Source organism: Chaetodon trifascialis, chromosome 20 (assembly GCF_039877785.1).
Source record: "Chaetodon trifascialis isolate fChaTrf1 chromosome 20, fChaTrf1.hap1, whole genome shotgun sequence".
Classification (NCBI taxonomy): Eukaryota; Metazoa; Chordata; class Actinopteri; order Chaetodontiformes; family Chaetodontidae; genus Chaetodon; species Chaetodon trifascialis.
The window spans coordinates 5,669,915-5,695,674 of NC_092075.1; the positions used below are offsets into that span (position 1 = coordinate 5,669,915).

At 42.8% G+C, this 25,760-nt stretch overlaps 3 protein-coding genes across 4 annotated transcripts; 2 read left to right on the forward strand and 1 right to left on the reverse strand.

Moving 5' to 3' along the window:
• Positions 1-288: 288 nt before the first annotated feature.
• Positions 289-5,320, reverse strand: st6galnac4 (ST6 (alpha-N-acetyl-neuraminyl-2,3-beta-galactosyl-1,3)-N-acetylgalactosaminide alpha-2,6-sialyltransferase 4). Its single transcript, XM_070989706.1, has 5 exons — positions 4,941-5,320; positions 4,675-4,821; positions 3,497-3,906; positions 2,930-3,037; positions 289-2,836 (listed from the first exon to the last, which is right to left on the reverse strand). Exons 1-5 carry the CDS (start codon positions 4,950-4,952, stop codon positions 2,650-2,652), a joined length of 864 nt encoding a protein of 287 aa, XP_070845807.1. The 5' UTR covers positions 4,953-5,320; the 3' UTR covers positions 289-2,649.
• An 895-nt stretch (positions 5,321-6,215) lies between these two features.
• On the forward strand, positions 6,216-15,686 carry miga2 (mitoguardin 2). 2 transcript variants are annotated; one of them, XM_070989567.1, is made up of 16 exons: positions 6,216-6,261; positions 7,096-7,373; positions 7,522-7,732; positions 7,854-7,969; positions 8,074-8,194; positions 8,314-8,441; positions 8,690-8,807; positions 8,953-9,059; positions 9,197-9,309; positions 9,537-9,609; positions 10,352-10,438; positions 10,578-10,676; positions 11,387-11,521; positions 11,610-11,663; positions 11,758-11,874; positions 12,235-15,686. In XM_070989567.1, exons 2-16 carry the CDS (start codon positions 7,278-7,280, stop codon positions 12,433-12,435), a joined length of 1,776 nt encoding a protein of 591 aa, XP_070845668.1. In that variant the 5' UTR covers positions 6,216-6,261; positions 7,096-7,277; the 3' UTR covers positions 12,436-15,686. The 2 variants fall into 2 exon arrangements, with proteins under 2 accessions (XP_070845668.1, XP_070845669.1); XM_070989568.1 differs by lacking the exon at positions 6,216-6,261 and adding an exon at positions 6,741-6,845.
• Positions 15,687-18,193: 2,507 nt separating this feature from the next.
• On the forward strand, positions 18,194-24,010 carry dolpp1 (dolichyldiphosphatase 1). The gene is made up of 8 exons (XM_070989582.1): positions 18,194-18,302; positions 18,993-19,093; positions 19,254-19,338; positions 20,320-20,419; positions 20,674-20,772; positions 21,780-21,908; positions 22,052-22,141; positions 22,842-24,010. The coding sequence occupies exons 1-8, from the start codon at positions 18,227-18,229 to the stop codon at positions 22,876-22,878; spliced, it is 717 nt and encodes a 238-aa protein (XP_070845683.1). The 5' UTR covers positions 18,194-18,226; the 3' UTR covers positions 22,879-24,010.
• Positions 24,011-25,760: the final 1,750 nt, after the last annotated feature.

Sequence of the window (25,760 nt, forward strand, 5' to 3'; positions counted from 1 at the left end):
TTTTATATAGGCTGTGACAGTTTTTTAATGGGCTTTTGCACAGAAGAAATAGCCTTAACATTTACAAAAAACATCCAATCTGGGATTTATTATTTGACAAATTCCTGGATTGATATATAGAAATGGGGACATTCATGTTTTTTTGCTTAGGGTTTAAAAACAAAACTTCATCACAACTTAATTTGTACCTTAAAAGGGTCTTAAGGCCTTTAAATGAGCTCACATGTGCAGATAAAGGTCAAGCGGTCTAAAAGGGACAGAGGTTAAAGTCAAGATCACACACAATCACATGGTTTTCAGCAGATTTATTCACGTTGTCACCCATCTGCGGTGACCAGCAGTCAAACTTTACATTCAGGGTTTAACTTAGCACAGATCACTATATTATGGTTCCCCAAAAAAGTCAATAACAACACATTTTAATTCAAACAATTAATGCCTGAAACAGACAATAAAACACTTTGACACAGTAGTTTGCTCAGTAGTGCAAATACTATCACAGTCTTTGGAATTAGTCACAAAATAAGCATTATGCAACTCAAAAGGCAGCGCTATGTTGTTCATTGTAAACAGGCAGCAAAATATAAAGGGTAAACAATTGTAAAGTAGATGTCTGAAAGCAACTGACTCACTTGGTTTGTTTGGTCACAGGACTATTATATTCAAAGCTATAACATGACACCAAGAATTTTATTCTTCACCACAACTTTCTGCAGATTTCTGTTGGAGGCTATCAAACACAGATAATGCACGCCAACCACGAAGATCTGCAGGCTCTGTTTGGATCCTCTCATCATTCTCATCGTATTTAATACTGTGGGCTGGAAACTGGAGGTGGCTGGATAATAAAACTCTCTGCAGTTAAATTTTAATACTGTCTGCTCGGTGGCTGGTATACACACGCCATCACATGCACAGAGCACAACACATAATGCAAACTGATCACTCTCTGAGTTAAATGGCACTCAGCTCTCTGTGGAAACATATGCACACTGTTCACATAAACACGTGCACAAAGAATGTTTTGATTCAATGAAAAGCTTACTACGTCAAGCCTTTTTAACACTGTAACTGGCTGCAGTAATCAGCTTAAAGCTCCAATATCACGCTTTACAAAAATAACAGTGAGTCGTTCATGAGGAATAAAGCCTGAAGCTGCATGACCCAGAAGTTCATCTGTTTTCTGGTGAATGAGCATGAACCGCTCGCTGTACAGCTGAGGCCCAATGACACAGCACAGAGAGGCCACAACGAACACAACGGAGGGAAGAAACAGGATCATCAAATGAAATGTGCCACAAACTAGGTTTGCCTGAAAAGAAAGGTTTTGCTTGTTAAAACAAGCTGTTCATGGACGCCGGCCCGCTTTGACCTTCACTCTGCGTCAAGGCAGACGTGTCATTGAGAGGAGTGTCGTGTTCTGAGGCGAACACTGGCCAGCTTACAGGGGGGAGAGCAGGGAAAACGATACAAAAGCTGAAAAGATTAGTCAGTGAATCCATTAGCAGCAACTTTTTGTGGTAATTGATTTAACGTTGGGCTGCACGGTGGCGCAGCAGGTAGTGCGGGTGCCTCACAGCAAGAAGGTTGCCGGTTCGATCCCCGGGTCAGGCGGGGCCTTTCTGTGTGAAGTTTGCATGTTCTTCCCGTGCATGCGTGGGTTCTCTCCGGGTACTCCGGCTTCCTCCCACAGACCAAAAACATGCTCATTAGGTTAATTGATGACTCTAAATTGTCCGTAGGTGTGAGTGTGAGTGTGAATGTTTGTTTGTCCTTACATGTGGCCCTGCAATCGGCTGGCGACCGGTTCAGGGTGTACCCCGCCTCTCGCCCATTGAAGCTGGGATAGGCTCCAGCCCCCCGCAACCCCGAAAGGGATAGGCGGTATAGATAATGGATGGATGGATGGATGATTTAACGTTTAAGCACTTCTTCATGCCAAAAATACCCAAACTTCTCTGGTTCCAGCTTAGTTTTCTTTGTCTTCTATGAAATTTCGGACCAATGGTTGAACAAAACAAATAATTAGTTCTGGGAGAACTGTGATGGACATGATTTTAGACAATTTGTAGACCAAAAGATGAAGTGATTGATTGATCGCCAATGAGATGGACTGTTTGTTGCAGTCCTGAACAACACGCTTCCTGTTTCATGGAGTAAAGGTGCATGTTGTAGCTGCAGGCCAGACCGCAGCATAAAATAAAACACTGCAGGCTAAAAAGTCAAGGCACATATATAAAGAAATTAAAAATTCTAAGCTTTGGTATAAACTGGTGGCTTAATATTCTGTCATTATCTATACTGATATATGGCTGTACGCAACAGAAGTATTCAGTATTACTGAGGGAGGTGCTTTACCACCTGTAGCCTGTATCTTAAGAACAGAAACAAAATGTATGATCTTGTGCTTATGGTCGCAGGTTTTATCCACTATGAGCCAGTATTAAAAGAGGCCCCGTTCAATTTGAAAAACTGCTGAGTCGGTAAAAAGGAAAAGGTGAAACGGACGCTGGACTCCACCAGGAACAGTTCCATGTGTTGGATTAGGTTGCTCAGGTAACACTAAAACGTTCAGCAAAGAAGAACAAAAGCCAGCAAAAGTGAATACCAGGGTAGAAGGAACGTCTTCTGCTCTAAATGTCTCCTTCTTTAGAGGCCCCAGCTGGGGTGTTTAAACTCGATCTTGTGCCGCGTTGCCCATTTGGCATAGATGGCCTTCTCGGTGATGAAGCGATGGCCCCCGCGTTGTGTGTGCTCGTGGACCTTGTACATCCTGCACTCGTCGATTCGGTTCCTCTCATAGTAATGGTAAGGAACAACGCTGTGATTGGCTCGACTGTCAGGAGGAGAGCAGGAGGTCGGGAAAAGGTTATTTACAACATTTAACGACAAGGAAAAGATGGAGCTTGAGCTTAAAACTGGATCTAACCTGCAGTAGTTGTCGTCGATCATTCCGTAAACATAGATGCTGTCACACATATCTATAGCCAGAATCATCGTGAAGAATCCGGTACTGAGAAACGCCCCCGTCTTCATTCTGCGAGAGAAACACCAAACATCTGCTATTAAAAAAACAAAATAAAAGCCTAAAGCTGGGAGCAATCATTAACTACACAGTACATCATTAATGTTCACACACAGTATCCAAATGAATGTAAATGACTCCAATATACATTTACTCAAGCACTCAACTAATAAATTATGATGTATTATTATAGATTCAAAACATGCAACATTAAAGTGATGAACACATGATTCTGAAATGGGCTATTCTGCATGATGACTGCTTTTATTTTGAAGGGGGCTTTGACAAACATAATTCACTACAAAAAAGGGAGCATTAAACAGTATGAATGAATAATTAATAAGAGTGAATGTGGTGGTGTTATTTGACCTTTAATGTATTTAAATGTCTGTAATGATTTGAGGTTAAGGTGGCTATTCTCCAAATTAATGCAAATTAATTGTCTAATAGCACATGACAGTAAACTCAAACCTGTTTTTTCCAGTTTCATTCTGAAACACACTATCGCAGTACTGGATCTTCTCTCTGGTCACAGCGTAGATTCTCACGTTCGGATACTTCTTTGCTATTTTCAGGAGAGCATTGAAGATGCGTCCTTTCCCGTCTTGCCTCATGTTCCTTTCAGGACCCCAGAACACATACGTGGTGTCTGCTGATTGCTGGAAGTAGTAGAGCTCGTTTTTCACCAACAGGGGAACGCTGGTGTGAGACACAACGCGAACGCTGGTGCGGTTCCCGACGTCTTTCTCGTAGCCCCCTGTGGGCGCGTTGTTCATCCGGATCACACATCCGATCTTGTCTATCTCTTCACCAGCGCCGGCTCCGAACATCTGACCTGAGCTGGACACCAAAGCACACTGGCTGCAGTGCATGTCCAGCACCTGTTGAGAAAGGACAGAAGATACACATACATTTGATATATTTCATTTTATCAGCAGCACATCGCTAGAGCCGCGTCAGTGTTACGGCTCACCTCGGTGTATCTATCAACAGCTGGATTACACACAGAGGGTGGTGTGATGTGAAAGCTCCTTGAGGTAATAACATCATTCTGTGGAACATCTTCAGGATACTGACTGACAGCATGCTTGAGACCAGCGGTTCCCAACATTCCCACCTTTCACGTTCCAAATACGTTCATTTGAACTCATTTTTAGGATGACATTTATTAATTATGTAAAAGTGGATTTAATAGTGCATGTTAAAATATTTTGTCATTGTTTTCTGTTTGGTTAAGTTTGCATATCACTTGGAGTGGCAGAAGGTGGACCATTATTGTTTATCTAAGACCTTAAACTAACTATTTTAACTGTTTTTCCATTTCTTTTTGCCCAACAAACATGCAGTGGGTTTACAAATATGCAGGTGTAAGGAAAGTGGGACAGGTATTTTCACGGCTTCCTAATGATGAATCAGTTAATTGGTAAAATAATTAGAAGATTAATCAATAATGAAAATAACTGTTATTTTCAGCCCTGTTCCTGACCAGAGTCTCCCAATGTTTAGTCAGCACTTCGATGCCAATTCTGAACAAGATGTGAGACTAAAACAGCAGAATTTCCTCTGTAAAGTGTACAGTAATGAAGGATGGCTTGAAACCAAACACCTGGAAGCTGTATTTTGTACCAACCCCAGCACCCCCCTCTCACCTGGTCCACCTTGTCGGGGCTGATCCTCGTGTAGCCCCTCAGCCCGGTGCTTTGCACAGCAGGAGCCGGGAGGTCCCGTCTGATCACATGTCCAAACCAAAACAACAGAGGGAGGCTCAGGCTCAGCACGCACAGCCAGCGGAGGGTCTGCAGTGGCCGGGGAAAGTGGAACAGAGCGGCTTAGGGCTGAACGATGCACATCAGGACATGTACTGTTACATCTCAAAATATGAGTTTACGCATTATATTTAATAGCTCGTTCTTACCAGAGATTTCATATCAAGGCCTTCGGCAAAGCCCTGCTCCAGAGAGCCAGGCTTCACTCATTTTCCAGCCGCTTAACTTGAAGCAGAAGCGGCGAGCGAGACGAGCCCAGCCATGGGCGTATCACTATCAACAGGATTCATATTTCCAAATTTCAATGGCTGCTCAATTCTGATGTGTTCTCAAATCCAGGATCCTTCCCGTTTCGGCGTAGCTTTGCTTTTCACCGCCTGGCAGACAACAGTTCCACTATCCTTGTCTAATCTATAGGATATCCGAATTTACTCTTATCTGAAATCTATCTATCCGTACTGTTCACTTACCGGTGTGTTTACACAGTTGCCTACAAACGATTTCCGCACTGAGTTCTTCGATCCAGAACAAGGCTTCCGGTCGGACTTTTCCACAATAAAAGCGCCATCTGAAACTTATCTGTACAAACAACAGAAAAACACTCAAGCAAGAAAAAACAAATACACTTGTTTATTTAATACACATTTACACGGTCTTATTTTACAGCACGCAGCATAGGTTTTGAGAACTACTGCATAAGAGAAGCCTGGCGTCCCTGATGTGCTTTTCTTCTGAAAGGTACACGTCAAAACCGGAAAAAGTCATGTCCGATTACTGTAGTGATCCACAATAACGCACCTGAGGCGACCTTATTATGCCGCCTTAAACCCCCCTCGGAAATTTAACACTCCGTAATACAAAGTCGCAGAAATTGCTTCACTAAAATAATCAGCCACCTATGTTTACCTAAATACGAAAATATACGGTGGCTGTGCTCGAGAGTCTTTGATTGTTTGCTTGCTTATAAAAACATCAACAAAGGTGGTTGTCTGTACCTGACAAAGATTGGCCTGTTGTCTGCTAAATATTGGCCAGAATGTCATTTCATGAACAGATGCAAAAGTACCAAGAAAAGAGCCAGCTTTAATTAAGTTGTTAGGCATAATGAAAGTACGTAATAATTTGGATTATAACAAGCATAACTCATTTATATGTCTTCCATGTTATTTTAACGACAATTTTCACATATCTATGCACCACAGCAAACTTTCTGACAGCTACAGCCTTTTGATTTTTGTCCATGCTCTGCGATCTACGACCTGATTGGATTGTAAATGCACTTGCTCCTCTAACCTCCCATCCGATTGGTCAATAACAAAAGCAACGGTCTGTACTACTCGTTCTATTGGCTGGCGCTCGCGTCAGTATTCCTGCTTTTCTAAAGCCCTCGCCCCCGAGCAAAAAGCTAGTGTGCGGCTTTCACTGACTGTGACACAGGAATGTCCTTCCCTTCCGCCTTGGACGCTTACGGTATGTACCTACACTATGTGAGGGATTATGTTATTAGTTGTCCTGCTGGTGAGCCGTACACAGTGCCGCTGATGCGTCCGAGGTGTCAGTTCAAAGCCCTACAGTCAGTGTCCAGTTGACCTGATGATGCTGTGATGCGAACTGACACATGAAGCTGAACTAGGCTAGCTACGTGTGCTAGCTAACGTTAGCATCCTCGCTTGTGAGGGCTGTTGCCTACTTGCTAGTGCTGATTTTGGCCTGGCATTAACACATTTGTCAAAGACAGAGCTCAGATTTGCTATGTGTTTTACGTAAAACCTTGGAAATTTGATTCCTGGTCTCGGCTACCTGAATGGGCTAACTGCCTCGCTAGCTATGTGCCTTTCAGTCAAGTGTCTGTCAGCTAGCAGCCTCTCCATTATCAGTACTATGTCTTGTCTGTCGGGAAAAAGATCGTTTATTTTGTATCAGTCGATACTTTAGTACCAAAGAGAGAGGAAAAACTCGCCCAGTCTCACGCTGAAGCTACACCTGCTCTTTGCCGTGTACAGTAGGTGTGGGACAGGCTGGTTCAGACAGCTGCATTCCAGATAGTGTAGATTGTGAGTAGCTGGAAGGATGCCAAGTTGCTCTGCTGCTTAACAGTTAATGCGAGCTTGATTTCTCCAGCTTAAACCATGAACTTTTGCACCTTTCATTGAGGGTTTTCACTCTGGAGCCAACAGCCCTGTTGTAGTGATAATTATGTCTATTGATGTCATGTCCTTATTTTTATATGGCCTGTGCAATGTAATGCAGCTCTAACGAGGGAGGCTGGCACACTCATGTAATTTCATGTCTCATCTATTGTAGGGTAATAAACCTACAGTCAGACACTGGAGCAGCGTGGAGTACAAGCCCAGGAGTGGATGAGGACAGACGGTTCATCAGCAAGCCCTGAGCTGGCTGATCTCAGAGCAGAGAGGAGACCTTGTTTAGGGTGAATGTGAGGGAGCTTTGGAGAGCTGCGGCTTGAAGGCATTTGGACGTCAGAGATGTCGATCAAACAAGCAGACGGCATGTCCATCGCCCAGGCTTTGGCCATGACTGTGGCAGAGATCCCAGTGTTTCTCTATTCCACATTTGGGCAGGTAAACCACTTTGCTTATACAGAGTTTGTATCTCTATACACACGCACTATTCACTGTCCTGTGAGTAAAATATAAGCAACTCTGGCTGAATAAGTGTTTAGTAGAGTCCATTATGTTGACAGCTTACGTTCGCCTCTCCTGCTTTCAGTCCATATTTTCTCAGCTGAAGCTTAGCCCAAGCTTGAAGAAGGTGCTGTTTGCCACGGCACTGGGCAGTGTAGCTCTGGCTCTCACCGCTCACCAGCTGAAACGGCGGGGGAGAAAAAAGAAGCAGGCAACACAAGTGAAGGAGGGCCAGAAGACCGTGGGAATACCTGAAGCGCTGTTGAAGACGGGAAGACCCTCGTCATTTAAGAGAGGTGTGCCTGTCTTAATGCATGGCGGGGGGGGGGGGCAAAGGTCACTGTGGAAATTTTGAAATGATCGTTTTGCTTTGTGGTTGCTGGTATATTAGAAATGTGCATGTTCTTCTCTGTGCAGGTCCGTTCAGCGGCCGACAGATGATGAGTCCCAGCACTCGGAGCAATGACACCATGAGTGGAATCTCTTCCCTGGCCCCCAGTAAACACTCGAGTTCCTCACACAGCCTGGCATCTGTTAGTCTTTACAATTTAAAACCAATGTGTCATTTTTACTCATCATTTTATTTATTCCACATTTTCCTAATGTGTCTCTTTTTGTGTGTGTGTTTCTCGAATAGATGCGTGTCCCAAGCTCTCCAAATCAGTCGGCCAATCCGTCCACCCCCTGGGAAGCAGAGCCCGTGGTGGAAGAATCGGGGGCAGTAGAGGATGCAAATGCAGAGAATCTCTATTTGATGGGTAGGTTAATAAAAATGCAATGGATAAACTGTATGACATGTACATGAAGTGTGAAGGGAAGAGAAAAAAGTTCTACTTTGACTCTCAGTATTTGGGTCTAATTGCCCTTTTCCTGCTAGGGATGGAGCTGTTTGAGGAAGCCCTACAGAAGTGGGAACAGGCCCTGAATATCCGCCATCACACCCACTCAACCTCCAGCAACAACAGCCTGGCTCTGCAGGGGGCAGCGTGTGGAGACTTTCCTGCGGTAATGATCAGTCATTAATGAAAATTCTTGTACATGGTCGGATAACTTTCCAGTCTTGAGTTCATTATTGTGTGTTATGGTGTAGTTGGAATTGCACCTGCTGTATATGATGTTGTTGCTTTGCTCGTAGGTGACATCGTACTAAAGCAGTACATTTGGAAGAAATGAAACTGTTCTGGGATCTTTTTACACACTGTACTATAAAAGTGACTTTGGGCCAGTTTTATGCCTTTTTCTCTCTATTTCAGGTTGAAACCCATAATAAAGCATTTGCTGAGAAGCTGGAGACCCTGCTGCACAGAGCATACCACCTACAAGAGGATTTTGGCAGCAGTATCCCTACAGACAGCGTGCTGGCAGACTTTGGTAGGAGTCATGTTGAGCTTTTACGTACAGTCTATGACCTTAAAGTAGGAGTGGGATTGATGCAGAGCCTTGGGTCTGTAGTAGTAGTACTACAGTTTCTGTGGGAGTACTCATTGTGTACCTCTGTGTTTTGTTCCTTTGGCAGAGAGTGAAGGAACTCTTATCTTGCCTCAAGTGGAGAGTTTCCATAGACTCCAAGATGATGACGCGACTACTGTTACCTCTGATGATTCCTTCTTCTCGGCTGCGGAGGTCAGCTCCTTTCCTCCACTCTCTAAAGGCTGACAAGATGGCAGTCACTGATTTCCCATGATCCACTGGTATTTGTATCAAATACACATACGAGTATTTGGGCTGAATGCTGAGGCGTGTGTGCTTTGTCTGTGCAGCTGTTTGAAGCCATGTCTCTAGAAGAGGTCTACCAGCCGCTCAAGCCAGCTGCTCTTTATGAAGAGGCCTTGTCTCTAGTTCGGGAGAGCAAAGTGGCCTATAGGTCCCTGAGGTAACTATCATCTGTACCTAAATACTTAGAGCTGCAATAATCAGTATTTTAGATTAAATGAGCATGTCTAATGTCAAAGAAGTTGCTCCAAGTGATGAAACCACAGAAAAAGATCGCTCGACTCTGCAGTTACCCTCAGCTCTACGGAGCATTTTTCGGGTCATTGTTTTGGTTTTACAGCCTGAAACTTTGGCATTTCACACCTCTCTTCCTTTTTTTTCTACCAGGACTGAATTACTTGAATGTTTTGGTGACCAAGACTTCCTTGCCAAGCTTCACTGTGTCAGACAAGCATTCCAGGTGTGTTTCAGCTCATACGCTGTGCATCTTTCTCTTTGTTTGGATTATTATTTTGTTTGTTTTGCCTTTTGAAAGTCATTTCTTAATGTTTTGAAACTTGCAATCCTTGTGAAAACACTGCTCTGCAGCATTACAAGTGGTCAGAAGCTCCATAAGGCAGCTTGTAATGATAAATCACTTTGGCTATAAATTAGCAGCTCGAGCGAAGTCAGGCTTGTTCCTGTAAAACTCTCCAGTGACCTTCAGCCAAACTAAACCCAGAAAGCACTCATGGACTTCATCATTTTTTGTGCTCTGTTACTTTCAGCAGGAATTTTTTTTCTCCCCCATGATGCATTTCAAAATGGCATTACACGGTGCATGTAATGGCACCCCAGTAGAAACATCCCAGCACACTCTAACAAACACAAGGTCCTGGCACCCACAGGCAGCAGGGAGTCAGGTTTCTTTGCTTGAGCGACATCCAGACAAAAGCTGTGAGGTCAAATAAAAAGACAGCAGCTGCATTGAGGAGAGGTGACTCACGGTGTGCCTCACACTCAGAATAATGGATGATACCATCGTCACTGTCTCCACAACTTCTGATTTTAGCTTTGCTCTTCAGTTTCATCTGCTCTGGCATGGAAAGCAGATGTGATGAATGATTGTACTTTGCATTGATCCATCCCTCCCTGCCTCACTTGCAGATGATGATTCACTTAGATGGACTTAATTATTTAAACAAACAGCATTTTTTTTTCAGATCCTGTTGTTAGATGAAACTCACCGCACGTTTTTCATGGAGACCGGAAAGCAAATGATTACGGGGTTAATGGTGAAGGCAAACAAGGTAACGCATCGCTCATTTGGATCCTCCCTTATGAACCTGTCTCATTTGCATGAACCCGACAAGCTTCTTCTTCTGTGGACTTATGTGCACAGCTGTAACTCATCACTTCCTGTCCTGTTTTTTTCCATTTTTATCGCAGAGTCCCAAAGCCTTCCTGGAGAGCTACGAGGACATGCTGCTTTACACTCAGAGAGAGGAAACGTGGCCCATCACCAAGATGGAGCTGGAGGGCCGAGGGGTGAGGAAGGCTGTCACTCATGTCACATTATCTCCTCCTGATGTTGTTTTTCAGCAAGTGCCTCTCAACATTACACCCCGTGTGTGCTGTTAACCGTCATCTGTCGTCATCCCTCAGGCTATACTACATGGAGGAGACTAACTCTTTGATGAAATAACTTTAAACGTTTTTATGTTTACAGTTTTGTTCTAACTGGAAGCATGTGCGTTTATTGGTTTATTCATGCGAACAGGGATGCTCGGGCCGCTCACATGAACATGAGATACTCTGTGGCCAACCTGAATTAAACTTTAACTGAAGAACGGCCAACAGTCAGGTTGCTCTGCTTTATTCAGTGTCAAGCTCACTTTTAAGGTCATACTGTAGTTGGTTGTGTAGCTGGCTATCAAATCATCATATGAATGATTCACTTGGTTTAATACTTATGTGATCACTTAAAAGATGTTTCTGCCAGAGTCCTCTTAATTTAATTCTTAATTCTTAATTCTTGAATTAAAACATAGACTAAAGCTGGAATGAAGTCGTTTGTTGGTACATTTTGTGGGACATTACCACCACCTGCTGGTGATCAGTGGAATAGCACGAAACCATCGGCAGGACTGCGTTACATCACCTGACACTGAAAAGTTTATGGTTATTTATTTATTGAGAAAATGTAATGCCTGTCGTATTAAGCGCAGAGTTGGGTTCTCATGTCGTGATCCCTGCAGGTGGTGTGTATGAACTTTTTCGACATAGTGTTGGACTTCATCCTGATGGACGCTTTTGAGGACCTGGAGAGCCCTCCCTCCTCTGTGGTGGCTGTGTTGAGGAACCGCTGGCTCTCTGACAGCTTTAAAGAGACGGTTAATTATACACACACACATATTGTTTCATTTTGCCAGTGATAACGTGGTAAATGTTACTCTAATAGCAGTTGTGTTCTTCTTTTAGGCGCTGGCGACTGCCTGCTGGTCTGTCCTAAAAGCAAAAAGGCGTCTTCTTATGGTGAGTTTGAGCTTTTTATTGCACCTTTGTTTCTCATTGTACCGCTTTATACAACATTGATTCTGAGGCCCCGTTCTCTTACCACTGTCCGTAGGTTCCTGATGGTTTTATCTCCCACTTCTATGCCATATCCGAACACGTGAGCCCAGTTTTAGCGTTTGGGTTTTTGGGACCCAGGCAGCACCTGAGTGAAGTGTGCACTATCTTCAAGGTGAGAGCAGGCACAACTAAGAGGCTGCGAAGCATGATTTCATTTATTTAATAATTAACTGTTGTGTAATTTAAATTCATTTAAAGGGGCATTCCAATGATTTTACTCATGAGCTTCACTGAGGACATTTCCCACAATGCAACTCACTGGCAACTTTTGTTTGACGTTCCCTCTGTTGATAATAGAGGCTTTCTGTTATAAATTTGGACTCTCCAAATCCAAGCTGATGAACAGCTCCTGACTTTAAGAGTTTTCACAGGCTGAGTGGGTTGAACCATGACAAGTAAACCAACCTTCATGTGTACAATCACCAGCTTCTACATCCTTTTCTGTCATTCATTTCTCTTCTTTCCTCTGCAGCAACAAATCGTGCAGTACCTTAAGGACATGTTTGATCACGACAAGGTCCGCTTCACCTCTGCCCAGAGCTTGGCTGAGGACGTCCTGAACCTTTCCCACCGCCGGAGCGAGATTTTACTGGGCTATCTGGGAATCGATAGCCTCATGGAGCTCAATGGTGCCCTGCCCAGAGACACAGACGGCTCCTCAGGGCCCAACTAAGACCATCATTGGGCTTGCGCAGGCCGAATGCAGTGAGCTGAGAGCAGCAAGGACTCATGGCTCAATGCCTGCTCTGTATCTCCATTAAGACTGGATTGAATCATGCTCCTGTGATACACTGAGAACCAGCATTATTGGTTCATTCATCTGTGTTCATCAAACACAACTACTGTCAGAGGATATATTTTCAGCAGATCTGCAGTATCGCCTGTCCTTGAGCGAATGAGGGAGAGCGGTTGGATGATGTTATCAGCTGCCGTGCGTCAGGAATGCCTGATGTCGTCATGGGATCTAAGACGTGTGAGGATTTGTCTCTGCCTCGCTGGGTGACATGGATACTTCATGGAAAACACACCCGACAAACACGTGAAGACTGGGCCTTCTCCACAAACACCACATGGATCAGGTCTCTTTGGGAAACAAGTGGCTGCATCGTCACCTTTAATTCATCCGGTTTGTGGGATATCACGATGGTCATTAATATGTGAAAAGAAACGGTGTGAGAGTCTGTCGATACTGTGCGTTTGTATGTTTTATACTGAAGGGGGGGATATTTGTTCAAACTGTGATAATTCCTGACAGGCTTGGCGACTGAAGACTTGAAGGATTAACGGATTTGTGTCCTCGCCGATTGTTCTTGAATCATCTTTGATCTGATGAAGTGTTTATTCCAGTGTGTTTAATCGAGCCGGCGCATATCCAAGAGAAAGTGTTCAATGCAAAACGACATCATATAACGTTAGCGCAGGGTGCTAACATGTTACTCATGTAGAACTTGAATGATCCCAGACCAGTTTCTTCTCATGTAGTCTTCTAGCTAATCCAGCTCTACAGATGTTTCAGTTTTCTAAAGTTTTGACATGAATATTAATCAGCGGCACAGAGGCACAAAAAGAAACTTCAAATAACACAGAACCAGGTGTGAAAACATCTGTCTGAACACCAGTTTGACTATGGAACAAAAAAAACATCACGTCCGTGCTCTCAGGGAGAGATCAGTAACACTACAGCTTGAAATCAATATGAGGAAATGTGTTACTTCCTAATAAATAATGCTCATTATTTATTAATTGTTTGATCCACTTGAATTACTTCCAAATATTTAAGCCTAAATTGTACAACTTGCTAAGATTTAATTCACAGAATGAAACATAGAAATAAATAGTGAATTTTTTTAGGGAAAAGTATCGAAACACAAGTTATATGTAGATATAAATCTGTGTTTTCAATGTAAAATCTGGACAGACAGTACATCCGAATCGAATCGAATATGGTTCATGATAATCTTAAACATTACTGGCTGTAAATGAGTTCAGGATAAGTGCATTTGAGAATATAAATCTGTTGTTTTCATGCGATAGAATTCATGTTACTCAAAGCAGCAGCGATCATGCCGTGCTGGTTAAAGTGTGACAGAGAGCCAGCACGCACAGCACCAGGAGGCTGAACCTGAAGCAGCTAAATCAAATCGTTGATTTTATCATTTGGACCTGTGCTTTTCATGCTGTGGCCAGTCAGAACGTCTCCATGGGTGTAACAATCTGACATCTTTGTGGAAAAACTCTCAGTCTCACTGTTATAAATAGAAACACGTGGATATTTTCCATCATGATACGCACACACACACACACACACACACACACACACACACACACACACACACACACACACACACACACACACACACCGTGTGTCGCTTGCTCTCTTCTCAGAACATTTTAAAACTGACACGACCTCTGGGGGAAACGGTGCCATCGACCCGTCTTAGCAAGGTTTTTTTTTTTTCTGGTTTCATGAAGACCTGTGATGAAGAACGGGGCATTGTCCAGTGAGACCTTCATAACAAGTGCACTGAAGAAAACCCCTGAGGTCCCTTTAGCCTGAGACACAGAGGGGCTCCTGTCTCTGTGATCCTGAGACGGACAACTCCACGACTGTAAAAGCAGATTAGTGTTACATAGAGAGTAGTTTTTGTTCTAGAAACTGTCAAATGCTTAAGTATCTTAATGAATTTTGATGAAGATGAAGATTATTTATTATTAACGGCAGTTGAAGCACAGAATGTACGCTCATGGTTGCCTGCGTGATTGAGAAAAGGGACATTTCAGTCAAATCATTTTCGGCTCTCAGCAGTGTATCATACACATTAGCATAAGTCATCTTTTTGTTATTCCTAATCATATAAGTGTGTGTTTTGTGGTCTTGATAATCCAAATCCTGCTCGTGTTGCGGCACGCCTCTCGGCTTCAGAGCTCAGACATGTTTGTCGCTGTGTTTGCAGTACAATAACATTGTGTTCTCCTCAAACTGTACTGTCAGGAGTCTTTAGCTTTGTAGGATCATTTCTGTCTCTGAACCGTGACTGTAAATAGAGCTTTCGCAGGCAGTTCGGCTCTTTGTTTCGACAGATGTGCAGCTTTGTGTTTTTAAGCATTTTGCACTTTATCAGAGAGGCGGAAAGATCCGGGAATGTCCAACAACCCTTTCTGAAGAATCAGTTTAAGACTATACAGACATATTGAATTATTTATTGCATCATAGAACCAACATATTATTGATAGAGCGTAAATGCTGCTGTACAGTAGAGAGACTGTCTTTCCCAGAAAAGTGTATAATGGAAATATATTCTGGTCACTCACCAAAGTTTTTGTTTTAGTCTCCATCTTTGAAATGTTGAAATTCTCCAGTTTTAACTATTGGCCGCGTGTGGTCCAATCCCTGTTAGGCTGCTTTAAAAGAAATGTTCTCCCGTGTTTGTAGAGCCTCATGTATGTTTGCAGTATGCATCATGCAGATGTTTAGTCTTGTGTCCACATATGGACCTGCTTCTTCTGTGGTCTGAGAGTAGATGACGATCTGAGATGAATTCCTCCGACTTGCATGTTAGCCGTGTGGATCCTGTGAAATGCATCAGTCAGCGTGTCCCTGCAACATTTAGACCCAGACGCAGCTCGAGTTGTTAGTTTGGAAAATCCCAATTAGAAGAAAAATGTTTAGGAAAGTGAACATTCAGGCATGGACTCTCCTACTTAGCGTGTGTTCAGTAGATTATTTCAGATGGCCAAAATGTGGAAAGAAGTTTGTTTTTGCAAGTCACTGCTGTACGTTACAAGTGTCCTCTTCATGCCTTTTTGTCTTTTCTATTGTTAAATTTCAACGCCAGCACAAACTGTAAACTGATTTTGATTCTCCATATTAAATGTTATTTTTTGTTATTAAACAGTATGTTTATTATGCCTTTTCCCAACTGATGACGGCTCGCTCTATTTCTTTTTTTATTATTACTATGTTTGCCTTCATTTGAGAGACGCCAATGAAGACGCAGACAGGAAACGGGGACATCAAAGTGGTGACAGCTGTTGAATGTGCTGCTATTTTATTACCAAAGTGCTTCAGGTAATAAAATCACACTTTAGTAAGTAGAAGTCATTAATGTGAGACTGTTCACAAGGTGGCAAAAACACTGCAGCGCATCACAGAATAACTCCCAGGTCTTTATACTCGTATTATTCTGAATATTGCCAGCAGTAGTAAAGACACAAATCTGCCCATTGTTGACAAAAGTCATGTGAAATGTTTCTTATTACAGCCAAAGGTTACCTCCTTAGTGTCTAATGAAATTAGATGTCAGAAACTGCATTACAGACATTCTCAACAGTTCTTTTGTTGCTGGTGTTGTGCCTTCTTGTTTTGAATGTACACAACTACACAAATGAAATGTCTCCACCACTATTGGATGAATTACAGTCAAAATTGGAGCAAACATTTATGTCCTCATGATGGTGCTCCTTCATTTTCATTGGCTGTCACCATCAGAACAAAATTTTAATCTGACCAGTGCTTTGTGTTTATGTCACATGTAATAGCACTAATTAGCAAATGTTAGCATGCTAACAAGCTAACCTAAGACTGAGAGCATGGTGGAGATACATACCGAGCATGTTTGTGTTGTAGCCAGCTAACATGGCTGTGGACATTCTTGCTCTTAGATACAAATTTTTTTTATCCTTTTCTTCTTCTTCTTCTTCTTCTTCTTCTTCTTCTTCTTCTTCTTCTTCTTCTTCTGCTTAACTGCATTTAAACCTTAGCATCATAAAGCTCCATTTCTCTTTGCTCTGTTGTTCTGTGTCAGCTTGACTGCAACAGTAAGTAAAGTGTGAAACTTGAAGCAGGACTCTCACTAATTATTTTTACTGGCTTTTTAAACCTACTTAGACATGGAGAAAGTAAGTAGAGTCAGGTGGAGAGACACAAGAGACACAGCTCTGTAGTGATTCAACATTAGGCCAGTGGAGGGTGCACAGCACTTACAGTAACATGTTTAGAAACGGCTAACTAGCTGTCATATATTCTACCAATCAGAGGTGGGTAATTTCAAGAGGGGACAGAGCTAAGGGAATGTGACGGTGCTGGAGGGGGAAGGTCTGCTCTTACCAGCGTGTTACGAAGGTTAGAGGGTCTCTTGTGCACCACAAGAGGGGGAAAACAGTTCTCAAGTACTGGATCCATGGCCTTGGAGTAAATACTGATAGCATGGGGTCAGTAGCAGCAAGGCATTCAGTCTGTGACAGGTTGCAAAAACACGATGAGGCACTTTGAATCCAAGTCTCTTCATTTCTTCTTTGCCTGGAGTTGTTTTCCAGCTCTTTAGTTTGGGTGCAGAGGTCCTCAATGCAGATCCTGCACCTGCAACTTGCTCTGTCCATAAACTTCTTTTATTTCATCTTAAAAGCAAGCAGCTTTCAGGATCCTTTATGAAATGAATACTTCTTTGTGTTTGATAATAATCATACTGTTAGGTGCGTTTGCACTGATGGTTCTTCTCGAACATCCATCATACTCAACAATCTTTGAAGCTCTTTCTGGTGTCTGGTGATATTTCTGCTTTGTTCTTCTTCTCCTGGGAGCCGAGAAATATCACCATCTGCATATCAATATTCATTTGTAATTCATGTGGATGGAATAGGCTGTATTTAACGTAAAGTCAGTGTCAATACCAACTCAGAAATAGTTCATGAGTCTTCTAATTCTGACAGATGGACTATTTGCTTGTTTTCAGGTATTGATGGTTGCACAACATTTGCTTTTCAGTGGCTTTTCTCTGCATGAAAAGATACTGGACCTACTATGCAAGTACGGTCAGTGTTATTTGCTTTGCAGGTGTTTGCAGGTGACTTTACACTGTTCCAGTTTTTAAGGTACACCGAGCTAAAACTAGCGCAGTCAAATACAATGATCTTGCATTAAATATGACCATCATGAAGGTTATAATGTTCGGCTTATCTTCATGAAAATACAAACGAAACAATGATCAATAATAAAGATGATCGTTAGCTGCAGTCCTACTCTTGTGAATGGCCCATAACTGATGTAAAAAAGCATTAGTGAAGATTTAGAAATTATTTTTGAAGTATTATAGTTTTACAAATATTTGATCGTTTGACCTCATTAATTTCCACACACAGCATATTTGGGTATTAGATAACTCAGGTGGTAAGCACTTAATAACCGACAAGATAGTAATGGTGAAGATAATTTATTTTCTCTCTTTTTTTCTTTATTTTTTTGAATGAATGCAGTTCGCTGTTTTAATGTGGAGTGCTGGACTTTTGTGATTTTTGTCCATTCAATAATTCTTCTCTATGGGCAGAATAGCTCATCTCCAGTGCGGGGCTGGGATTGGACGGCTCCTGCGCTGCCGGGGCCCGCTCGAGCTCACAGCTCCGTTCACCATTGGTTAGACACGTGTCTGGGGCGTTTCGCTGGGACTGCCCGGTTGTGTCCGGGTAAGATGGCGTTGGAAGAGCAGTGCTCGGCACCACCTCGATGGCGGTCCATATCTCTGACACACGTAGAGTTCCCCGAGGGTACGTAAACTCAACATCTTCCTCTAACTGCTGAAGCTCTGCTAACCAGCAGCCGCTTCGTAATTTTCAGAGAGTGCATGTTTTATCGCTATTGAATGGACACGGCCGTTGGTGATACTGCCAAATTGTGAGACGCTGTAAGGGCTCGAGCACAGCAGGGAATGTAACCGGGACTGCAAAATAGTGAGACAACGCCGCATGCGCAGTTGGCGACAGTATCCACAATGAAGGCTAGCTAGCCTGTTAGCTTTTTAATATCGGTTTTGATATGTTCTCTCGGGAATTAGCGGATATGCCGTATCCAGTCATAAATATTCGACAAAATTAATTCATTTCGAACAGTAAAATGTGATTCATGACGGCGGTGGAAATAGCTAGCTATTTAACCTTATAGGATTGTAGCCAGGGCTATGGCTAACGTAGTAGCTAGCTCTTTGGCCTGATACTGATTAGTATAACTAGCATAAACCACACTTCACCGAGCTGTCTTTATGAACAGAGTGAAATGATATGGTCTGTTAAGTCGATGATTCCTTAGCTACTCCATCACAGCAGCTTCCTACCTGAACTTAAATATTTCAACCATCCGGGTTCACTGAGGACCTCACAGTGTCACTCCCACCAGTGCTAGGTGACTTTACTCTTGTTTATGATATGCCTTTACATAAGTACTGTGTCACTGTGTTTTAGGTGATCTGACGGGACAAGTACTGGCCTACATCAGCCTCCTCCCCATAGCTATCCTTGTGGGTTTTGTTACACTCATAGTGTTTAAACGGGAACTGCACACGGTGAGTTCTGCAAATGCACCTTTAGTGGTGTTTTCAGAGAGAGCATCACTTTTAAAGCCCATCTGTTAAGCTATTAATCGTCTGACATGAGCCTGAATGCAGGTGTCATGCAGGCCAGAAGTTTGTAAGAGTTCATTTGCTGTTTTTTTTTTTTACACAGATTTCCTTCTTTGGTGGGCTCATCCTGAATGAAGGGGTGAACTGGCTGCTGAAGCACATTCTCAGAGAGCCGCGCCCATGTGCAGGTGAGTGAAGCAACAAGCTGTTTCTGTTCTAGCTGGCAGGGTTGGGCCACATTGCAAAGACATCACAATAACCAGAATATCTTCTTCTGATGTTTATCAAACATTATCTGTTCAGGCATAGAACATCGCTACGCCAGGTGTCTAATTTATCTTCGTCACACTGTATTATGTAGTACTACAGGTACAAAAATTAAAAAGATAATGCATTCAGCGTGCACTGGACACATTCAGGTGAATCAGACATCACTGTCAATGTTTGTAGAGAATCCAGTCTGCAGTGCACATTGGGCTTAGAAAGTCTGCAAGTAGTTTACACTAATGTCCATACTTCATGCTCCCTGTCACTTGTCCATCAGTGCTGTCTCCCTCCCTCCCTCTCTCTCTCTCTCTCTCTCTCTCTCTCTCTCTCTCTCTCTCTCTCTCTCTCTCCCTTCGTTATGTAGAGTACATTTAAACATTAGTACTCCAAAGCTCCACATTTTAGAGCATCACCTGTGATAATGACAACACTTCAGCTGCAGCCCTGCTGCCACTAATGATTATTTTTATTGTTCAATCTGCCAAGTATTTTATTGATTTGTCCTTTTAGTTAAAAACACCAATTATAATCCTCACAGTGAGGCGATGTTTTAGAATGTCTTGTTCTGTCTGATCCACAGCCCAAAGAACCAAAGATATTCAGTTAACAATTATGTAAATTAGGGAAAAGCTGCAAATCCTCACATTTGAGAAGCTAATCACAAGTGGCATTTACTACTATTCAAAGAGGGATGAATATACAAATGTTCTTCAGATTATATCATGTTACACCCGACAGTAGCCAGGTATTTACAGTATATATAGCTGAGTAATGTGATGTGCTTCCTTTAGTTGTAAACTTTGGGTATTACCCTGACCAGAGTAAGTTGTTCTATATTTATATGAAGATGTACTCCATGTTGTAAATGTGTTTTTATATCAGGTTCTTTCATCTTTCTGCAGGGGCTCACACAACCCTGCACACAGAGTATGGGATGCCCTCCAGTCATTCCCAGCTTATCTGGTTCTTTGTTGTTTACTTCTTTCTTTTCCTTTATTTAAGGTGAGATTGTTTCTTCTTGCTGTTGCTGGAAACAGGCAGCTGTGAAATTCTTAGAAGTTAGTTGTGTCATACATACATGCATTATGTCTGATTGATTTCATCATATTCATGTTAACAAGCATGCTGTTTATATTCGTATCTGTAGTTCACTTGCTTTATTCCAGGGTTTTTGTTTCATTATTACGTGAATGTCTTTTGATCGTCACTCATCAGGTGCTGTCAGCGTATGAACGCATGCTGATCTCTCATTTCAGAATGCATCAGACGAACAACGCTCGATGTGTGGACCTGCTGTGGAGACACATACTGTCCATCATCCTCTTGGGCATAGCCTTATCAGTCTCATACAGCAGGTAAGGGAATGACTGATGGTTGAATACTGTTTGGCTGACCCGTCTGCTCACACTTGCAAAGGAAGCCAAATAGTGCTACTTCCTGTGAAACTTCACTTTGGCTGTGCAATCACACCAAGTGTGATACTGAGGGTGCAAGAGTGGGTGAAGAAGTCACTTCCTGTAAGAACAGAAATTTTTATCCCCTACAATTTGGAATCAAATACAAAATCGATTTTCTGAATATTAGTTATTAACATGATGACGCTGATAGAACGAAAAAGGCGCAACTCAACTGTGAGGGCAGTGCAGCTCTGAGACAATCTACAGCGCACACATGCTGTTGTCTTGTAATTCGTCCTCTTGTAATTACCTTTTGCAGGCTGAACTTGAGGTATGTTGTGAACTTTCTGCGGCGCTATTCATAGACTTGATGTTAGCGGTCGGAGCGGCCATCAGCAGTAACAAATGAGACGGTCTGACCACCACACACTGCAACGTTAAATAACATAAACCAGCTGTGGATCGGCGCTCAGTCTGCTTCACCTCAAAGGCTAATGGTGCAGCACACAGGCTGCTCTCCGCTGCTGGAGATACACCGTTAACAACACAGCAGAGCACTCTGATATTCACAAACAGGCAGGAGACTGTGAGGTGCTTTCTAATGAGATCATTAATTAATGCTGTTAACTTTTTAAAATGAAAAGACTGCGGATGGTGTATCTTAATTGCTAGCAATATTTCATATTGTATTTCAGTGCATTTAGGACACCAGTGAATGGTTCAGCATATAGTAAACTGGAGCAAGAGGCTGAAACAGTCCCCCCTTTTCTATTCTTTCAGTCGAGAATTGGTTTTGAATCAAGACTTGTTCTTTCCCAGAGACCCCACCCCCACCCCCCCACCCATTACCACCACCACCACCACAACCACAGTTTCAAGTGCATGTTGCTCGACTTTGTTTAGTTTAGGACTTCGAGCTCAATTTGTGTGTTCTTGAACTTTGTTTCTCTCTCTTTGTTTCTCAGGGTCTACCTGTTGTATCACACCTGGAGCCAGGTTTTCTACGGCGGAATTGCCGGTGGTACGATTGGCATAGTCTGGTTCTTTTTAACGCAGGAGGTGCTGACACCATTATTCCCCAAAATAGCAGCGTGGTAAGTAGTGCTCTCATTTCTCGGCTTCCTTCTCGCATCACAGGGGAAGACATTTCATCCTCAGCCTGAATAAGTGGATAAAACTGGTCTCTGAGAGGTTCTCTAATAATTTGTTCTCTCAAATTCACTTTTCACGATGATAGGCCAATATCAGAGTACTTCCTGGTACGAGACACGAGCCTGATCCCCAACATCTTGTGGTTTGAATATACAGTGACCAGATCAGAAGCGAGGTAAGTGGCTGTCTTGTACAGGACCACCCACTGCACCACATCTATCACCATTAAGGCTCGGTCACATCAGAAAGTGGCGCACTGAAGTAAACCTACATGACCTGCTAACCTTGGCAATGCTCGAGGACACGTTTTAAGTACACGCAGGACTAGTGGTGAACTAGCGCAAGCTAATGGCTAACATGTCAGTCACAGTAGCTGCCCGAGCTTCTTCCTGTTTTCTCTTGATTGTTCATTCAATAAAGAGCTACTGAAGAGAGGAGGAAAGATCTCCAAGCTAGCTAGCCTGCTTACTGGTACTTAGCAAGCATGTGCTAATGAGACGTTCACACAGTTTATTCAAATATTTGTACCACTGACTTTTATCTCCTAACAGTCTGCAATCCACGCCTCTGTTGGAAAGCAGTTTCTTCTTCAAAAGATCAAGCAAATACAAAACAGCTAACAAGCTACAGTAGCCTTCTCCATTTTTGACTCTCTGCTCTCTGAAAGTCTGCGCTGGCAGGATGGCTCACTGCGGTTCAGTAGCGCAAACACACTGGTCAAAGTTGAAGGCAAAAGATTTGCATGGATTTACTTAATCACCGCTAGCAGATCCACTGAACGCCGAGCTGTTGTGAATGCTGACCAGGCCTGCAGTACGTCCGAGCCTCTTGCATTTGCTGCCAGACTCCAGTCTCTTTCTGTTTCTCTCTTCTAGGAACAGACAACGAAAGCTTGGAACAAAACTTCAGTGATCCACACAGTTCTTTTGTGAAACTGAGTTTAGGACCACACACGCGCAAACACACACAGACCACACACACACTCACCTACACACATAGACAAATGCTCACTTGACAAAAAACACACTGGAGAACCATCTTCTGGACTGACGCGGTTGCAAGGAGTAAAGGGCAAAAACCGTTTACAGGTGGCGAAAGAGTGCCTGGACCTGGCCCGGAGCCTACAGCCTGAGCAAGTCCGTCCACACGCCTCTCCTTCTTGTACAGCTTGCCCAAAATGCTCTTCAATGCATGCAAGACTGTGCAAGAGGCATACTATTTAATTATAGATTAATATATATATTTTAACTATAAACGCACGCTGACAGTAACAGTGTACTGTAAGAGGAGCCCAAAAGGAGGCTTTGGTCAAGTTTCAAACAAATTGGTGGGTGTCATTGCAGCATGTATTTAGTGATTCCTTTTTTTAAGATATTCTGATGGATAGCTGGTGGGAACGGGCGGGGCGGGGGGTTGGTTTATGGCTCGGTTTAACATTTTTCATTGTTATATAATAGAAAATGAACAATTTCTAAGAATTGGTTATTATGTAATGTAAATGAAAATTTGCACTTTGTGAAATTTACAAGTAAAAAAAAAAAAGACTAACACTAGTTAAATGTTAAGACACCCCCCCCCCCCCCCTTTTTTTCCCCTCATCAGTCTTTGCTTTGTATCTATGACTGTCAGTCCTAATATATTAGACTCCAAAGCTGATCTTCAAGCAGTGTAAATTTAATGTACCTTCTGTGCTATCGAGCATCGGGGTTGTGTTTTCTGTTCATATCCACGTTTGAGGATTATGAGACTGAATCACAGCAGCAGGTTTCAGTTGTTTTTGTTGTTGAACACACTTTGGACTGAGGTGGTGTTTTCTTAATGCCTCACACACAGTAGCAGCCTGGGAACAGAGTTCTGGGAACCATTTTTTCCTTCAGTTTCCTCTTATCTCGTTTTCTGCCGTTGCAGAGAGCAGTTTTCTTTTTACCTGCATTTCCAAGATAACATTCCGTATCATTTAGTGAGAAAACCTACATGATGACTGCTGAGGGGATGTGTTTTCTTTTTGTATTATTTTTGAAGAAAGGAAAAAAACAAAACAAAAGAAGCCTCAGGTCAGTCGTAGCATGTGATTATGCTTAATTCCTCACAGCCCACGGCAGCTAATGTTGAAAGCTGTCAAGTGGGGATCTGAAGCTGATTTAAAACTGTCATATCATTAGCTCCACAAAGGGAAGTAGTTCTCTTAGACTTTGATTTTTTTTTTGTTTCCATGTGTAACCTATATCAGGCTGAATAAAAATGTGTTTATGTATAAGAGATCGTTCAAGTGTCGTGCTTTCAAACGCACTGGCGCCTTTTTGCATCACACTTGATGGACTCATTCACTGACCGTCCACTCTGTGCATCAGTCAGTATCGTGTCTGTCTGATGGCGGCTGGGCTGACATCTCACCGTAGTGTCTCAGTTTATTTGTCATGATGCTGCGAAACTGAGCAGGGAGATAAAATGTAGTTTAGAGAAGCACTGATGAAAAGATTTGCATGAGGCAGCAGCCACGATAACACAGTAATAGATACTGTTTAGACATCACAGACCATGGGAGGCTGTAGTACCACGGGGAGCTGCTGACTGATGCACACAATACATTTTGTGTCTTTAGGTTACTTTATTGTCTCCTGTGGGAGAAAATAGGCTTTGATGACATGAGATCCATCCATCCATTTTCTATGCCGCTTATCCCTTTTGGGGTCGTGGGGGGGCTGGAGCCTATCTTGGCTGTCAACGGGCGGGAGGCGGGGTACACCCTGGAGAAACACACACAGAAAGGCCCGACCCGGGAATCAAACCTGCGACCTTCTTGCTGTGAGGCACATGCACTACCTGCTGTTCCACCGTGCAGCCCATGACATGAGATGCTGCATCAAAACCAGACAATAAGCAATCTAGTCGCCAAACTATTCACTCTGTAACTTCTGAGCTAACCTCTCACTCAAAGGTCTTCATCATTAAACATTATACTACTTGAAATAGCCAACAGTCAACCTCAGGCCTATAATAACACTGTAAAGCACTTTTTCTCCAAAGACAGGTCGGATCTATTTGGCACAGCAGCGCTTGAAGCTAAATGCTAACACCAGCATGCTAACATGCTCACAATGACAATGCTAACATACTGATGCTAAACTTGCTTACATGTTTACTGTCTTAGTTGTTTGTGTCGGTTTTTGTTAAAAGATCAGCTGAGACTGATGGGAAGGTGATTGCATTTGAAGGTATTTGGTCTTCTTGCAAAGTTTTGGACAAATTAAAAAGATTGGATTCATCCAAACGTTGAGATATTTCACATCAAACCACAAATGTCAAAATTATGGTGGCACTGTAGAAGTCGGGATGGAATAAAGTATTCCAGACAGGTGGTTTTGGAGCATTCCACAACTTTCCGGTCTTTTGTTGCTCCTCTCCCAACTTGTTTGAAATGTGCTGCTGCATGAAATTCAGAATATAGAGAATACAAAAATCAATGAAGCTTAAACATCTGACTTACTGTTTAAAATAACTAGCAAGCCTTATAGCTTTATATATAGAACTGAAGAGTGATACCCAAATAGTATGTTTGTGTGCCCAATATGATGCATATGATCTGAGGGTGGCAGCAGTCCTCTTCTCCCCAAAGAGACAACCACTTGTGGAAACAGAAGCATTTCAGAATGTATTTGGGGACTATATGGGCCAGTGTAGGTGACAAATGAAAAATAGCCCTCTGTTCATCTCGAACAATGAACAAGCTGCCTGTATTGTGAAGGCAGCGTCGTGTGCTTCTCTCTCTGCACTCTATTCCCCGACGTGACTGC

Bases quoted from the DNA above. Each gene is read 5' to 3' on its own strand.
- dolpp1 (XM_070989582.1), top strand. From the start codon at position 18,227: ATGGCGTTGGAAGAGCAGTGCTCGGCACCACCTCGATGGCGGTCCATA. The intron at 19,094-19,253 runs GTGAGTTCTGCA...TTTTTTACACAG, and splicing joins TTAAACGGGAACTGCACACG to ATTTCCTTCTTTGGTGGGCT. The intron at 20,773-21,779 runs GTAAGGGAATGA...TTTGTTTCTCAG, and splicing joins TTATCAGTCTCATACAGCAG to GGTCTACCTGTTGTATCACA.
- miga2 (XM_070989567.1), top strand. From the start codon at position 7,278: ATGTCGATCAAACAAGCAGACGGCATGTCCATCGCCCAGGCTTTGGCC. The intron at 7,970-8,073 runs GTTAGTCTTTAC...TTTCTCGAATAG, and splicing joins CCTCACACAGCCTGGCATCT to ATGCGTGTCCCAAGCTCTCC. The intron at 10,439-10,577 runs GTAACGCATCGC...TTTTTATCGCAG, and splicing joins TAATGGTGAAGGCAAACAAG to AGTCCCAAAGCCTTCCTGGA.
- st6galnac4 (XM_070989706.1), bottom strand. The intron at 3,907-4,674 runs GTGAGAGGGGGG...CTTTCTCAACAG, and splicing joins GCCCCGACAAGGTGGACCAG to GTGCTGGACATGCACTGCAG. The intron at 3,038-3,496 runs GTTTGAGTTTAC...TTTCTCTCGCAG, and splicing joins AATGAAACTGGAAAAAACAG to AATGAAGACGGGGGCGTTTC.